Source organism: Hippocampus guttulatus, chromosome 9 (assembly GCF_054856545.1).
Source record: "Hippocampus guttulatus isolate MCC_2025c chromosome 9, RoL_Hgut_1.0, whole genome shotgun sequence".
In the NCBI taxonomy this organism is placed as follows: Eukaryota; Metazoa; Chordata; class Actinopteri; order Syngnathiformes; family Syngnathidae; genus Hippocampus; species Hippocampus guttulatus.
The window spans coordinates 11,153,493-11,168,208 of record NC_141269.1 but is presented as its reverse complement, the minus strand read 5'-3'; the positions used below and the strand labels follow the sequence as shown (position 1 = coordinate 11,168,208).

The window sequence follows — 14,716 nt, the reverse complement described above, 5'->3', positions numbered from 1 at the left end:
ACCACTTTTTAAAAAAAATATATATATATATATATATATATAAATGTCTACACACACACACTCAATAATTATCTCCAGAGTCAAAATTTGATTCAAAGCAATTGTTATTGCTTTAGTCTGAATTCACATGCTTACAAACACATCAAAATGCTTAATCTCTTATGGTTGTTTCTACTGATCCCCCTTTGTCATAAATGGATCAATCTATTTCCCTGCATACAAGCAGAAATGATTCAGGAAGATTGACAAACTTGCAAATTTTATAAAGCCTATATTGTAAATTTGTAAATCTGAGTGTCATTGCCTCACCAGGCATGAAGCCCACCGCACATCACTGAAACAAATGAATAACTTTATTATCGACTCCTCATTTGTAATCATTTCCACACTTCTATTCCTTTGCTTTTGTAATACACTTTTTCACCATAACGTCACATGTATTTCCCAGTGGCAAAAGGAGGGATAAAAAAACGGAACCTTTAGGGGTACATTTTGTGGTAAAGACCACAGCTAGATTTTGTGATCGTTTTCAGTTCTAGGCAGTGGTAAACACTCACTCTTTGTCCCCTCTTGTTGACCAACATTAAAACGTCTACAGCTTTGTTAATATGTAAAAGACTATATGGACACCCTGTACTTTTCTCTTTCCAAAAGATCAATCTTTGACCAAAACCTTCATGCTTGGATATTTTGTTTCAGATATTAGAGGTGAAAAAAGTAGGGAAAATAACATTTTTTTAAACACTGTATACCGATGTTCCAACCATGGCCACTTTCTAATTATATTTTATGGGGATTGCAGTGTTATGATGTTGGCTCATCACATCTGCAACCTTTGACCACAGCTATCTCAAATGACCTCAACGTTATCGCTAGTCTAATACAGCAAAATATGATCAGCACACTTCATAGGGGGAAAAACACACATGCAAACAAGTTTCAGTTGAGTGAAGATTGATATAGGACCACAACGTTTTACTAAATACTCAAAATTGTCTGAATTGCAGAATAACCTGGAAAATGAACAAAGACAAACTGTAATGTGTATAAAAACATTATTATGCTACATAAAGTTATAGATTTATGAGATTTGTTGGGGGGGTTCTATTTTTTTTTTTTACTTTTCCGGACATGATCATTAAAACACTAATAACACTGGTCAACAAATTGTTAATTGTTTTTTTGAATTGCAACTAAAATTTTCTCGATAAATATTTTTGCACTAATTCTGAATCTACACTCAATTTTTATTTAGTACATCAGGTTTTCATCATGCTACTACTACTACTACCACTAATAATAATAATAACAATGATAATATAATAACAATAATACTGTATATGAATATAATATTTATGAATTAAGGGTTATGCACAACATAAGGTGAACATTTTCTCTAAAACTTCATAGCGATAAATTACAATGCACGGTAAAATCCAAATGCGCAAGCTTTTCCAGGTCAGACTTAAAAATGAAAAGATTAAAAAAACGATTTGCTCAAAAAGACTTGTTTTAAATGAGCGTCAAAAATACGCTAACCACACAATTCCAGCTGATTAAAAATTGCTGTTGACTAGTGTAATCAGAGTGATACTCCAGAGGTCCTTAATATTACAGCTTGTGGTGATGAAATCAACAATCGTGCATCTTATGCAATTTTATTCCCTCATTCAAACAAAATCAGGGGAAAGGTCGGCGAGAGCTTGTTTTTGTTCGTCAAAGTGTTGCCTGTAGATGGCAGTAGCACACTGTTAGGGTGGCAAAGGCGCAGAAGAAAGTGACGTAATCTAGCAAAACGTTGTCCTGACAACTGTAATATTCCGAGTGAAAGGTGAGTAGTCCTTTGACGATAATTGGTAGAAGGAGCCAACAACTATTTAATTTTTAACTGCAAGCCCGAGTTGTGATCGCGTTTCTTAAAAATATCCGCGTTACAGAATGAAGTAGTGTTTGTGTAGATAGTCAAGCTAAATGCTAATCGTAGCGTCAGGTCGGCTAGCGCAATGTTGCTTACAAATGACAAAGCACTTCAACTATAAAATACTTAAGTTCGGACTGGTCGTGTGGGTCACGCCACATTAGCCGCGTGAAATATTGAGTAAAAGCACTTCTCAGGACAGCATTTATTGCATTCACAATTATTGTCTGCCAAAACGTTATAGACACGATTTTATTTGGAAGTTTTAATTTTGATACTAAAGTCAGTGTTTGCAACTGTCCAGTTGTCATTGATTTACAACGTGATTATTTTCAGTCATTGTATGGCGCACTTAGATATAAGAATCCTACTGGTACAAAAACAAAAATGCTCAGTTGATTGAATCGCGATTTATTCAGTTAACAATATCATTGCATCATACGGAGGGCAAGAGCTGTTGACCACGGTAAAATCATGTCGACTTTTATTGCCTTTACTCGCCGAAAAAAAATATATGTATATTCAGTACTCCGGTTCCAGTAAAATACTTATAAAATACTTACCACTCATTAACAGGTCACACAAGAGGACACAATGCCAGAGGTGAAATCCGTTTTCAGAGAAGTTCTGCCGAAGCAAGGTTTGTACACATTTGGTTCATGTTAACATATATACTGTATGTGTGTATGTTAAATTGGGAGATGAAAAAAGCTAGCGTGTCGTCACAAAGCCACTATTGATTTAGTTAGCAAGAAAAATGATCACTAAAACTGAATTAGTTGTGCATTTTGCTGGTGGATTTGTTTGTTGTCACAGGGCAGCTTTCTATGGAAGATGTCCCAACGATGGTGCTTTGTAAACCCAAACTCCTCCCACTCAAGTCGGTCACACTTGAGAAGCTGGAGAAGATGCAGATGGAGGCTCAAGAGGCTATCAAACAACAAGAAGTTGCAATGAAGGAGCAGTCGCAGTAGACCTGCGGTGGATTATCTCCATCAGAGCTTTGAATGAAAGAAGAATCACGCCTGTTAAATACGAACCAGCCAGCAATGAAATACATTTATAATGCTTTATTGAGCAGTGGATGGATTGGCGGGATGTTAGCAAATGAAACGTTCATTATTTACAACTAGCGTATGTCTTGTTTTTAGTGTTATTGATGTATTATATAATGTATAAATTATTGATACGTTGCCTCTCACCCAAGAAGTCTTATTCTTTCTAGTTGTTTTAATGAACAGACAAAGAGAAACACTTGGCAAATCATGAGTACCAGTATGAGATCGATATAAAAATAAGCACTCTTTCACACCACTTCTTGGAACCTGAATTGACCTTCATAAAAAGCACAGCATAGAAAAAGCAGCTAGTAAAGGGGGGCCAGTATTGCATACAACATTCTCCCCTTTATTTTCCATACGCCATTTTATAAAGCTCTTAACACAAAGCAGTCGTGTGTACAAACGTTTGCCTCGTAGAACACACAAAAGGTGTGGCAGTGAACTCAGTTGAATTCTGTACATCATAACATGGAATGACTGACACAGAGGTGTGGCACTTTCAGGGTTAACTTATGTTATTGTTTATATTGAAACATGGAAGGTAATCATCCAATGAGCTTCAGTTTCAAAAGTGCATTTTTTTTGCCCCTAGTTTGGAAAACTATGCAAGTAAAAAAGTACTGGAGCTGAAAAAAGCACTTCTCCTTAGCTTTCAGTTTTGATGACACCCCCATCTCCTTCGCTGACAAATCTCTTGCGACCCCTGAGAGGAGAAAGATACCGATATTGTTCACAAGTCTCATACTCGTATATGTTTTAATAATTTTGCAAAGAGAGAGTGCACTTACCTACAGGGACAAAGATCTCGTAACTTTACATCAATGATTGCCATATTAAAGCTCCTTTCAACAAATTGCTCAAGGATGAAGTACGCACGAGGAACATCAATGTTAATTTCAGCTATATCCATATAAACTCTTTCATAGCCCTTAGGAAGAAGAAAAACAACTCAGTACCCAAAGTGAAATAATATGCAGTACATAAGTGAAACCAGCAGGTGGCATCTTACCCTTCTCATTTGGTCCACAGTGATAATGGAGGACACAGAGAGGGACTTAAAAAGCTGCAGAACCATTTTGAATGTCTTCTCTCCCTTGGACTCCAAGACCATAACTATAGCCTTAAAGAAATAAGTTGCAATACTGAGCCAGGTCAGATGGTGGCTGACTGCGCCTGCAGACTGACTTACCTCATAGACAAACTCATGGTGAAAATGAGGAACCTCTAAATCTTTCAGGCACCGCTCAGCCTCCTTGCTGTCGCCGGATAGGATGTATTCCTTTAGCAGCAGGTTCATCTGACAATATTGAAAAGAGGAGAGAGGGAAAAATAGATGTTTTTGTTTTACCGGGCAACAGTGGACTCCCAGTCATTAAAAGTCGACAGGAAGTGGAAAGAGGTAATCATGTAATGATCTGAAGGACTGTTACCTCTTTGACAAGCTGCGTGACAGGTCTCTGGCCGCCGCCTGCGCCCCATTGGTTATCTATACGAACCCCACCCTTACTCATCTTCAAAAGCACAGCCGCCCGGTCTAGGGCCGCCCTGCAAGATCAGTGATTCATGTGTATTCAAGTCAAAACATTAAGTACACTTCCACAATCTAATACAGGAACTCTGGAAAAAAACATTTGCCATTACAAGAATAATAATACCCAGTTTTGATTGCCATGTCTGTGAAGTATCAACAAAACACAATACATCTTGGTATGATGCAGTGCTGTTGGAACAGCAAAGAAAACTACAAACATTAAAAATGTCTTAAAATTCAGCATAGGGAACACTTTTCCTTAGTTCCAGTGAACTACATTCCATTCACTATTAGTATTATTGCTTGCATGATCTATTTGTTGTGGTTTGTCACCTTAGGTGCTTTTTGGATTGGATAAAACTTTGTCAAATGTACTGTATTTGTAACATGTAACATACAGCACAGATGAAATTTCTTCCTTCTCAACATAAAACAAGAGGAGCGGCTGCGGGTGTCCGCGCCGCTATCAAAAGAAAAGTTAAAAAAAAAAAAGGACAAAACAATACAAACGCTTTCACGCAACTCTTTCACCAGTCCAAAGTAACCACTAGCGAAGTGACTCAATTTCACCAATCAAGCAAGACAGGCAGTCATTTTACTGCACACAACATTGAGGCGGCCCCACGCAGTTTTCACAAGCAACGTTTTCTAAGTGACAAATGAACGCTAAGCATGGCAGGAACAACGGGAGCAAACAAATTGCGTGCAACTCATGGTCTCAAGAGGCACAACACCGCTGGTCTCATATTCAATCTATTTGTTGACCTTACAGACTATGAAAAAGGAGTGATGTCATGTCCTGTCAGTTTCTTGCACTGGTTGCACTCTTGTGTGAAATACCGGCATTTGGCCTGCCAGAGAGTATGTTAAACGTCATTATGTAGCATTATAACATAGTATTTATTCTAAGTATTGCACTGAGGCGACTCAGAATTTAGTTAATCCACACTTCTGATTGGCGCCGGGCGCACATGTGTGACGCAGGCGTGCGCGCACTTCGTTAGTTTCAGCAAGTTGTTCTTCCAATAGGCAAACAGAGCACCAAAATTTTAAATGTGAACGATTCCAGGATCTTGATCTTTTGAGATTCAATGCCCAACCCGAGGTATATTTGACTTACGATTGCCTCACACATCATTGGCCAAAATGGCTGATAAGTTTTTATCAACACTCGCCAAATTGAATTTTAACCCGCGTTTGGTGGGTTGGCGGGTGTTCATTGAGAACCCAGATCGTGAGACTACTGTCTATAAAAAATATTTAGAATAATTTAATACCATTTTTTGGGGGGCTGAATTTGCTTTCATTTGTGTTGTTGTATACAGCTTTAATTCGTTTTTTAGCAGTATATGAAATTTGATGTTGATGGTCTGATTTTTAAAAAAAAGTATAAATCATTGAGTCAAATTTTTTGGCAACTGTACCCACCTCCAAATAAACATTTGATCTAAATGTAATCACATACCTTGTGTATTCACAGCCAACTCTGCCTTTGTATCCCTCAATGTAGCTCTTTGACAATATTTGGTCACGAACAGCTCGTGCGATGAATTGGCCCATTAGCTAGGGAACAAGAATAAACATCTGTCTTTAATATCACATGATTTTCAGAGGTATTAATTTCCACCACTGACAAGATTCTCTTAATGAATGAGAATGAAAGAAATGATGAAACTTTAGGGGGAGTTTTGGAATGAAATGTCAATAAGACCACCTGAGATTGTCGTCTTTTTTAAGCATTTCTTTCCTGTTTAAAGGCTGCATGGGGGTGCTATTTAATTATTATCAATTGTGTTTATGTTGGGCTGCTGTGTGATGATAGTTGTTTTCAATACAATTATTCAGACGATGAAAACTATTCGGAACTAAATTGTCATGCTGATGACTGGTCCAGAGTGTACCCTGCCTCTCGCTCAAAGTCTGCTGAGATAGGTTCCAGCTTATCCGCAACACTAAAGAGGGAGGACAAGTTATATCGAAAGCGGACAACGTCATAAGACGGAACTGTAATGTGATTTAGTTGGAACTGGTGACAAAACCCCCACCATCACACACAACATAGAGTGGTGGCATGTGTGTGTATGCTTGTTTACTTTTGTGCAGGCGTGATTTTTCGGTAATGGAAAGAGCTGGCTTTGTTGCCCTGGCATACACAAAGCGGGCACTCAGCACTCTGACTATTGTTCCTGTACAGACGAGTCAGTTCAACTCTCAATTTGGTGCTGGCTTGACTGGCTGCCGCAAGAAAAACAAAAGGCAGTGTGTGCGTGTAAATGGATGAGAATCTGAGAAAGCTAGAGGAGTGAGGGATACAGAGGGATGTTTATACTGGCCCTATAAAAACACAGATCTGTGAGACAGAACCGGCAAGACCAACTGAGACAGAGAGGGCGGGGTTATGGGGAGAGGGCCACTCATAGGCCTTTCAGAGCGCTCTGCTGAGCTTGCATTTTTACTGCACAGCCAGACAATCACCAAAGATCTAATGTCTACAGAAAAAGGACACACACACACACACACACACACACACACACACACACACACACACACACACACACACACACACACAGAGCTCAACAACATGCTTGAAGTTTGAATAAAATGTTTGAAATATATAATAAAACAAGTTTAAACCCTCAAAAAAATCTAGAATTGCTTGAACTGCAAGGATTTGAATATTACATTATGTGCGGGACCAAAAAACTCGAATGCCACACAAGGATTCCAATTCGGATGCCTCAAACAAACAAAACACCTGAAGGATTAACTTTGCTTTGTTTTTTTTTGTGATGTTACAAATTATTACAGAGATTGCTAAGAACAAATGTGTGATGCTAACCATAGAAAGTCTCTCTCACTAAAATATGAGCATTACAACTTCAGTATTTTTGGAACTATAAGTCACACTTTTTTCATAGTCCTATCAGTTGCAATGTACATGGCGTGCATGTCTACACAGGAGGTTTTCATTTTTGTAATTGATAGATGGGTTTAATGAGAGAACCACTCACCTGCGGGGCTCCAGGTGTGTCCAGCACCAGATCCGGCAGCTCTCGTAGGAGTTTGTCAAAGGACTTCTCCATGTCACTGCGAATTAAAACGGGCCCACAGAGATCAGCCAGCAGCCTGGAGGTCAGCTCCCGATGACTGGCCTTGGCCTCCAGCGCCAACGACACAGCCAGCGAGGGCACTTCGCTTCTCATGGGCCCCAGGTTCAGATCTGCAAGCAGCTCCTACACGAGGAGGGAGATGTTAACACTTTTTATAAGCTCAAGTCTTTACGCTTATTCATAGATTGCACCCCTCATGCATACCGCAACTTCATTTGTGTCTCCGTGTTCGAAGTACTCCTGCACGATGGGCGTGACCGTCTTCTCAAAGTCCCCCTCATCCAGCGGAGGTACCACAGTCTCATACACGCAGTTTTCCTGGCAAAACATTCCAGACGTTCACAACAAATATATAGACGGACTGATTTATGTCATTTGCTTTTGTTCTGTTTTGGTTTACACTGCTGCCTGCAGCCAGGTCGGTATTACAAACGAGACTGCTATTAATGGCCTTATTTGGAGAAAGGTTAAAATGAACATTAGTGTTAAAGCACAATGTCGCAACAGAAATAGTAGACACCTTAAGTGCATCATTTAATGAGGTACAAAAGAAGAGTTCTCTCAAAAATACACTTCTCATAAAGATAACGGGCAGTTGTTATTGACAGACAGTGTGTTGATTAACTTTGCCGTCAGTACCTGAGCTTCGTCATAGTTGGGGTCTTTCTCATCTACATGTTCTGGTTCATACACCTCACCGGATCTGCCCCACACACCTTTGCCTCCAGCCCCACCTGTGGACAAAATTCAAAAGCAAACGTTTTCAATCAAAGCCAAAGATGTAAATGACTACAATGAACTGATTTATATGCTCACGTTTAGTGGTTTGTAGACTCATGTATATTTAAAAAAAAAAAGGGGGGGGGGACGACGACAAGCAGATGAATGTGACTGCTTTTTAGTGACACTCAATGAAGGGTCTGCAATATGACCCCTGAAAAAACACCAAACCAATACTTTCCTACAAACATAAAAACGGTTGTAGGGGGATGATGTCATATAACAAACGGTAACATTAAGAGAGGGAGAGTGCTGATTTAAATCTGCAGTCTCTCAGCTCAAGGAAGATTTTCTTATACTTAAGATGAAAAGCTAGTTGGGAACCACCAAGGGTCAAAAACAAGACCAGTTCCAGATAAATCCCAGAAGCAAGATCACCCCCTTACTGCGAAGGAGTCGGATTCGCACCCATTCGTTGGCCAGGAATGAGTTCTGTTGTGAAGAACTGACATGCAGCAACAGATTGCAGGCACTTTGAAAAAAAGTGTAGCAAAGCAGCTTGTGTGCCAAGCTTTACTTGACATCTCACTATATTTAGACCACCTGGTGATGTGGACACATTTGGCTCAGTCTGTCTGTGTGTGTGTGTGTGTGTGTGTGTGTGTGTGTGTGTGTGTGTGTGTGTGTGTGTGTGTGTGTGTGTGTGTGTGTGTGTGTGTGTGTACATTTTTAGACAGGTTATGGCTTCTAAACTTTAAAAGCTGAAGAGGCCCGACCTCAAAATTGCAAGTGCGACTCATCTATTATTCGAACACAAACTATACAGTGCAACAAGTTCTGCTAAATTCTGTGGAAAGAGAAATTGCATTTCATTCCAACTACCAGGGAGATTAATGATACAGTATAAGGGTATACATCTGCATGACATAGGAAAACCCCGAGTCTGTGCATTTGCTGCATTTGTCTTTATCTCTTTTTGAGCTCTTTTTACAAAACGTATTCAAAATTCCAGAAGGAGGAACAGCCTCAGCAAGGTTACGAAAAGACGAGAGTAAGAATGTAAAGTAATTGTGTGTGACGTGGATTTTGTTTCACTAACTTTGCTGATTCTGTGTTCGTGTTTGTGATTCCCATTGATTTCATATTTGTAGTATATGTTTTAATGAGCAGATGACCCAATTCTTCTATCCATTTTCAATGTGTTGTCAATAACATCAGAACATTTTTTTTCTCGTTTTCAACCTGTTTGAGCAATTTGACCCATGATTTTTTTTTTTTTTTTAAATAGCCGGAGGACCGGAGCAACAAGTGTTACAGGTGAAATGGTTGGCACATGTCACAATGGTATACAAAAAGCCACAACTCAACAGTAGTTCTATAATTAACAGAGACCAAGCCGTCCCGCAGGAGTAATGTTATAATAATATTAGGGCTGTGTGATATGGATAAAATTTAACATCTCAAACTTTTTGCCAGACATCTCGATAACGATCTGATAACAACATTACTATGGGTTCAGTGAAAACAAGCATTAATTTTCACTTTTTAAGAGAAAAAAAACATAAATCTAAAAGGATGCGGAAAGTGTTTTTTTAGAACTTCTGACGGCCATCAATATTAATGTCAACAATAAATGAAAAATAATTACCTTCACATTGTACCGCAACTGTGCTTTAATGATAAATAATTTTATGCTGCAACAGAAGTGTTTGGTGTGTTAACTACATCAACGTGCGCGTTGTTCTGTCTGTGCATGACCGTAATAAGGATAAGTGGTTCAGAATGTGGCTAGATGTGTTGTGTGGGTTGTGGGGGAGGGGAGTTAACCACTCACCCACATTCATGACGATGGTTGTGCATGCAGTATGCAATGATGCACTACATGGAGATGTGATGTGTAAACTCCCAGAGAACGGATCAGCGAGGCGTGGGCTGCTCGTACAACAAGCTCCATTTTGAAATTATAAATATGGTCACGTAATGTTCTAAAACACAGTATGTGTACCATCCGTCCATATATAATTGACAGCGAACATGGAAGTGGATTTCTTGTGTGTGCGCGGTCTAGGCAGCTGCAGCTGCATGTGTCCCTCCTCCCTCTCGCCCTCCGTAAGATGATTGCTATCTGCTGGTTTGAACTGCCAATCAACGCCAGACTTGTGAGGAGGAATGTGGTTGATTTAACTGAGATTTACATGCAGCACAAGCGTGGCAAGGTCACGTGACTGATATCATTTTGATATTAATCTCTTGAATTTTCATATCTCCATTTTATACGATCACCCAACCGTAATTAGTAAGGTACATCAACACCGTAAAGAAGAAGCATATAGGCGACGAGACGAGGAAAAATGAACCTAGTGTGCGTCTTTGACAAAGAGCATAGTCCGTGCGACAATGATGACACAACGCGGTGCGCAATTTAGTCTGCAATGCACCCACACTTTCACTTTTTTTGACACATTTTGCTTCCTGGCTCATGGATGCGCTGAATACATTTGTGGTGTGCTAAGAGTGTGAGAGCTGTGCACAATTGCACATGCACACAGCTTAGAGAACATTGCATGCAAGCATGAGGATATGCAAACTCGAAATACGATCTAGGTTTCATCGTGGGAGTGTAGTACTGTAGCTAGACCTTTTTTTTTTTGTAAATTCCCCAAACTTGTGTATGTAAGGTGAAACTGTCAAAACTGAAGATCACAAAGACTGCAGCGGTGTCCCATATGTTTCGTCTTGTGTCAATTACCAAAGTTAAGCCAGTTGTTAGCTTTATTGCTGTTTATGTGGTTTGCAGTTAACTTTTTTTTATGTTTGCTCATCATTAAAAAGTGAGATGCTTGATGGGCATCAGCAACACGAATACACACGACACTGTTTTATTGACTTGTGTCTTTATGAAAATGTTTTCCAAGTTAACCACTTTTCATTTTTATGCATGTTGCAGAACAAGTAAGACAGTTACTCCATATACTGCCTGTGCAGTTAATAAAGGTTTAATTTTGACCGACTGATGCTGGCATAGATTAATTCTATTTCCATCATTTCCCACGAGACAAAGAACAAAATCAACCAGTAACTGGATTAGATTTTGTCATTTTAGAGGTTCCATTTAAAATGGGATAAAAAGGACATCAAAATACCTTGTTAAAACACGAGACGCTAACTGTACCTCTACAGAATGCCACATTAGACCTTCAAAGCAACCTGTTTGTCTGTCCCCTCACAATGTTTGCAAACTAACCAGTTTATGTCAACCCAAACAAGAGTCAATATCATCCATTAACCACAAATATTTTTTGGCATATCTCAACAGTTACTGTCATTACTTATTATTTAATACATTGTCTTACCTTTCTTTGGCAGACCTCTGCCTTTACCCAGTCTGGACCTCCTGTCCAGCAGCTTACTCTTGGGGCTGGTGGGGGCCACGCTTGTCCCCCTGACCAAATCGCCATTATCACTAAGAGAGTCCCCTCTGCCAGAATCCCTGGATGAGTTCTTCCTGAGCCTTCGTTTAGCCTTGGCCTTGAGACGTGCCTCGTGGATGCTGCTGCTCGACGACAACAGCCAGTTGCCATTGATCTCGTTGCTGATGTTCTTGTTGGCGGTGAGTGCACCGCCGATGTGTTCGTCTTCAGACACAAACGAGTCACTCCCATTGTCGACTTCTGTTGGATTAAAACGATTTGATTAATCGTGATGTGAAATAATCAAGGCAAAAAAAAGAGTGCCCCAATTTGTGTGAACCAATGGAGGTACAGTACAGTTGATTCAGTTCGATAGAATAACATGATATCACCGATCCATACATTTTCTATATTGCCTGTCCTCATTGGGATTGTGGGTAAAATGCAGCCTATTTTAGCTGACTTTGGGCAAGAGTGAGGTTACACCCTGGACTGGTTGCCAGTCGATTGCATGGCACATGAGGTCAATGAACATTCACGCACACATTCACATCAATGTACATTTTAGAGTCTGTGGTTAACCCAACATGTTTGCACTGGTACTCCATGTCGTGAGGATTTGATTACTGGTCACTGCTATCCCAACACCAAATGCTTGGATTCAAATAAAATAGAAGGGTTGTTTCAGGAATGCCAACATCGGTAAAAATCGAGACAAACAAATCATGCCCTTAGCTCAGTGTGGTGACTCCTGATGGGACAAGCTGAAGCCAAAAAAACCCCCACACCAAACATGAATGTTATTGAAACGTGAGGGTATAAACGGGCATCTAGAGAACATCTCTGCAAACAGTGGGTGAACATACAAAGTCTACTGCACAGGAAGTTAGGATCCCAAAACTAACTGTGAGGCTTGACTTGTTTACCAATAGACCAAAATGCAAAACATGACATCAATCTTTAATTAATCCATTTGTTACATTGCATGTCATGTTTTAGTACGTCATTATGTCATTACATCACACGACATCATACACTATATGAGGAGTGACGTTTGCATATATTTTAAATAGGCTATCAACATATATGCAATAACATAGAAATACATTACAGTGACATGTCTGCATGTCCATTAAACCGCCACTTACAAAAAAGTAAAAAATAATAAAATCAACACCAAACCCTGCATTATCCCCATTCTACCTGCCTGCACGATTGATGAATTGCGAAGGAGTGCCAAAATAAGACCACTTCCACGTACAGAGCAGAGCCATTTCTCCCCATTCGAACACAGCTGATAAAATGGCTTGGAATGGCTCACACTCACCGACGGGGTTCGAGTTCAGCCAGGCCTCACAGTCAGCTGCCATATCCGACAACAGGAAATAGATGTTGCAACCGCAAAAGAAGATTTAGTGGAAACCTGTAATGTCCAGAGCAGAATGCAGTTGTCGGACGAAAAAATCATGCCCAGACACGAACCAACGCAACAGAGGCCCACCCCCACGGTTCCCCTTCATTCAAAGTCCCACTGTTGATAAACAATGGCTAGCGGTAGCATATAGCATGACCGCTCACTGACAGGGGGAAAGTAGAAATCGATGATAATGCTAGATACGTAGATGTGAAGTTTGCCGTCGGCTTCGCAGCCACGTCGTTTAAAAAGACAAGAGACGCAAATAAGGCGTCAATATGTGCATATAATGTATCGGGGTTTTTAAATGCAAAAATGCATCAGAATATACTACATTTACCAGCACCTTATGACTTGTACAATTTTTGAATAACTCACAAATTAATCAATGGTCGTCTGCGGTCCTCAAGCTTCGTCTTGTGATGACTTCAACTACGTCGTTTTCAAGTTGTCTACCCAGCAACTCCAACACGTAACCTCATTGTTTTGGGCTCTGATTGGTTGATGGAGGCGTGGTTTTAAAAACACCTCAGCCAATGAAAATGTATACGGTATGTTATTCCTTTTTCTCGGTCCAGCTGCCCATATCGTTGGTTCAAGTGAAATATATACAGTATATAAAGCATTAGTATCTTAAACTAAGTACAAATATACACGAAATTACATATTTTAATTGTAAAAATGTAATTACAGAAACAAAGTCCCTGTAAAGTAAAACTAAATATATATTTTAAATTTGACACACCGCAGAGAAAAGTGTTGACAACCCTGGCAAATTAAAGTGACTGGAAAAATTGGCAAGTTTATAACGTGAGGCTTCAAATTCTTGTGGTCCTGTCATCTGAATGCCCAGAAACCATCCCTCAATTGTCAACTGTTAATCAAACTGCATTACTGTATTACAATCTGGAAAAAGTGGTGTTACTTTGTCTAGCACAAAAGTCGCCAACTCCGGTCCTCGAGGGCACCTATTCTGCATGTTTTAGATGTTTCCCTCCTCTAATACACCAGATTCAAATAATCAGGATCGTTGTCAGGATTTTGCCAAGCGTGCCGATTGCCCAAATACCTTTTTTCGATCTTCAAAGTCAGCAGGGTCCCATCATCATTATAAACAGTGTCCACCCAATGTACGCGCCATAAATTGTGTTCGGCTCAAATTGCCCTCCCCTCTCTCGCTCATTCACACACTTGCGAAGTCAAACGCTCTTTTTTCATAAATTCGTCTTATCCAAACTCTTTTATTTTTTGGCTGACTTATATTTTATCGTTGAAAGAACACAGAGAGGTTTTCACACCTATGCATATGCCAGAAAATGGAAGGGGAAGCGCAGCAGGTGCCAGATCACCCAAAACCCCGCCTGCAAATTCCTGGAAAACACTTGCAGAGACGATCAAGTTTTGCAGATTGATATTTCCTTTCTATCTTTGTTGGTCCGTGGTCGTTATTGTGCGCAATCATTAACACGACCTTCACATAGATTAATATTATTCATTGATAAATAATAATTATCAGCTACAATATACGCCCCGGGCCTGCATGGGTTTTCTC

The 14,716-nt window shown here is 39.8% G+C and overlaps 2 protein-coding genes across 3 annotated transcripts; one reads left to right on the top strand and one right to left on the bottom strand.

The window, feature by feature from the left end:
- Positions 1–1,701: 1,701 nt before the first annotated feature.
- Positions 1,702–3,119, top strand: bbip1 (BBSome interacting protein 1). Its single transcript, XM_086120455.1, has 3 exons — positions 1,702–1,831; positions 2,495–2,558; positions 2,735–3,119. The coding sequence occupies exons 2-3, from the start codon at positions 2,513–2,515 to the stop codon at positions 2,890–2,892; spliced, it is 204 nt and encodes a 67-aa protein (XP_085976581.1). The 5' UTR covers positions 1,702–1,831; positions 2,495–2,512; the 3' UTR covers positions 2,893–3,119.
- A 185-nt stretch (positions 3,120–3,304) lies between these two features.
- On the bottom strand, positions 3,305–13,665 carry pdcd4b (programmed cell death 4b). Of its 2 annotated transcripts, XM_086120454.1 has the most exons (12): positions 13,543–13,665; positions 13,078–13,173; positions 11,694–12,011; positions 8,260–8,354; positions 7,825–7,938; positions 7,522–7,743; positions 5,976–6,073; positions 4,410–4,524; positions 4,169–4,276; positions 3,989–4,099; positions 3,768–3,907; positions 3,305–3,682 (listed from the first exon to the last, which is right to left on the bottom strand). In XM_086120454.1, the coding sequence occupies exons 2-12, from the start codon at positions 13,118–13,120 to the stop codon at positions 3,625–3,627; spliced, it is 1,422 nt and encodes a 473-aa protein (XP_085976580.1). In that variant the 5' UTR covers positions 13,121–13,173; positions 13,543–13,665; the 3' UTR covers positions 3,305–3,624. The 2 variants fall into 2 exon arrangements, with proteins under 2 accessions (XP_085976580.1, XP_085976579.1); XM_086120453.1 differs by lacking the exons at positions 13,078–13,173; positions 13,543–13,665 and adding an exon at positions 12,958–13,071.
- Between the last annotated feature and the right edge of the window lie 1,051 nt (positions 13,666–14,716).

Excerpts from the sequence above, each read along its gene's own strand:
- bbip1 (XM_086120455.1), top strand. The coding sequence starts at position 2,513 with ATGCCAGAGGTGAAATCCGTTTTCAGAGAAGTTCTGCCGAAGCAAG. Across the intron at positions 2,559-2,734 it reads AGAAGTTCTGCCGAAGCAAG|GGCAGCTTTCTATGGAAGAT; the intron begins GTTTGTACACAT and ends TTGTTGTCACAG.
- pdcd4b (XM_086120453.1), bottom strand. The coding sequence starts at position 13,024 with ATGGCTCTGCTCTGTACGTGGAAGTGGTCTTATTTTGGCACTCCTTCG. Across the intron at positions 7,939-8,259 it reads CCAACTATGACGAAGCTCAG|GAAAACTGCGTGTATGAGAC; the intron begins GTACTGACGGCA and ends ATGTTTTGCCAG. Across the intron at positions 6,074-7,521 it reads ACACACCTGGAGCCCCGCAG|CTAATGGGCCAATTCATCGC; the intron begins GTGAGTGGTTCT and ends CTTGTTCCCTAG.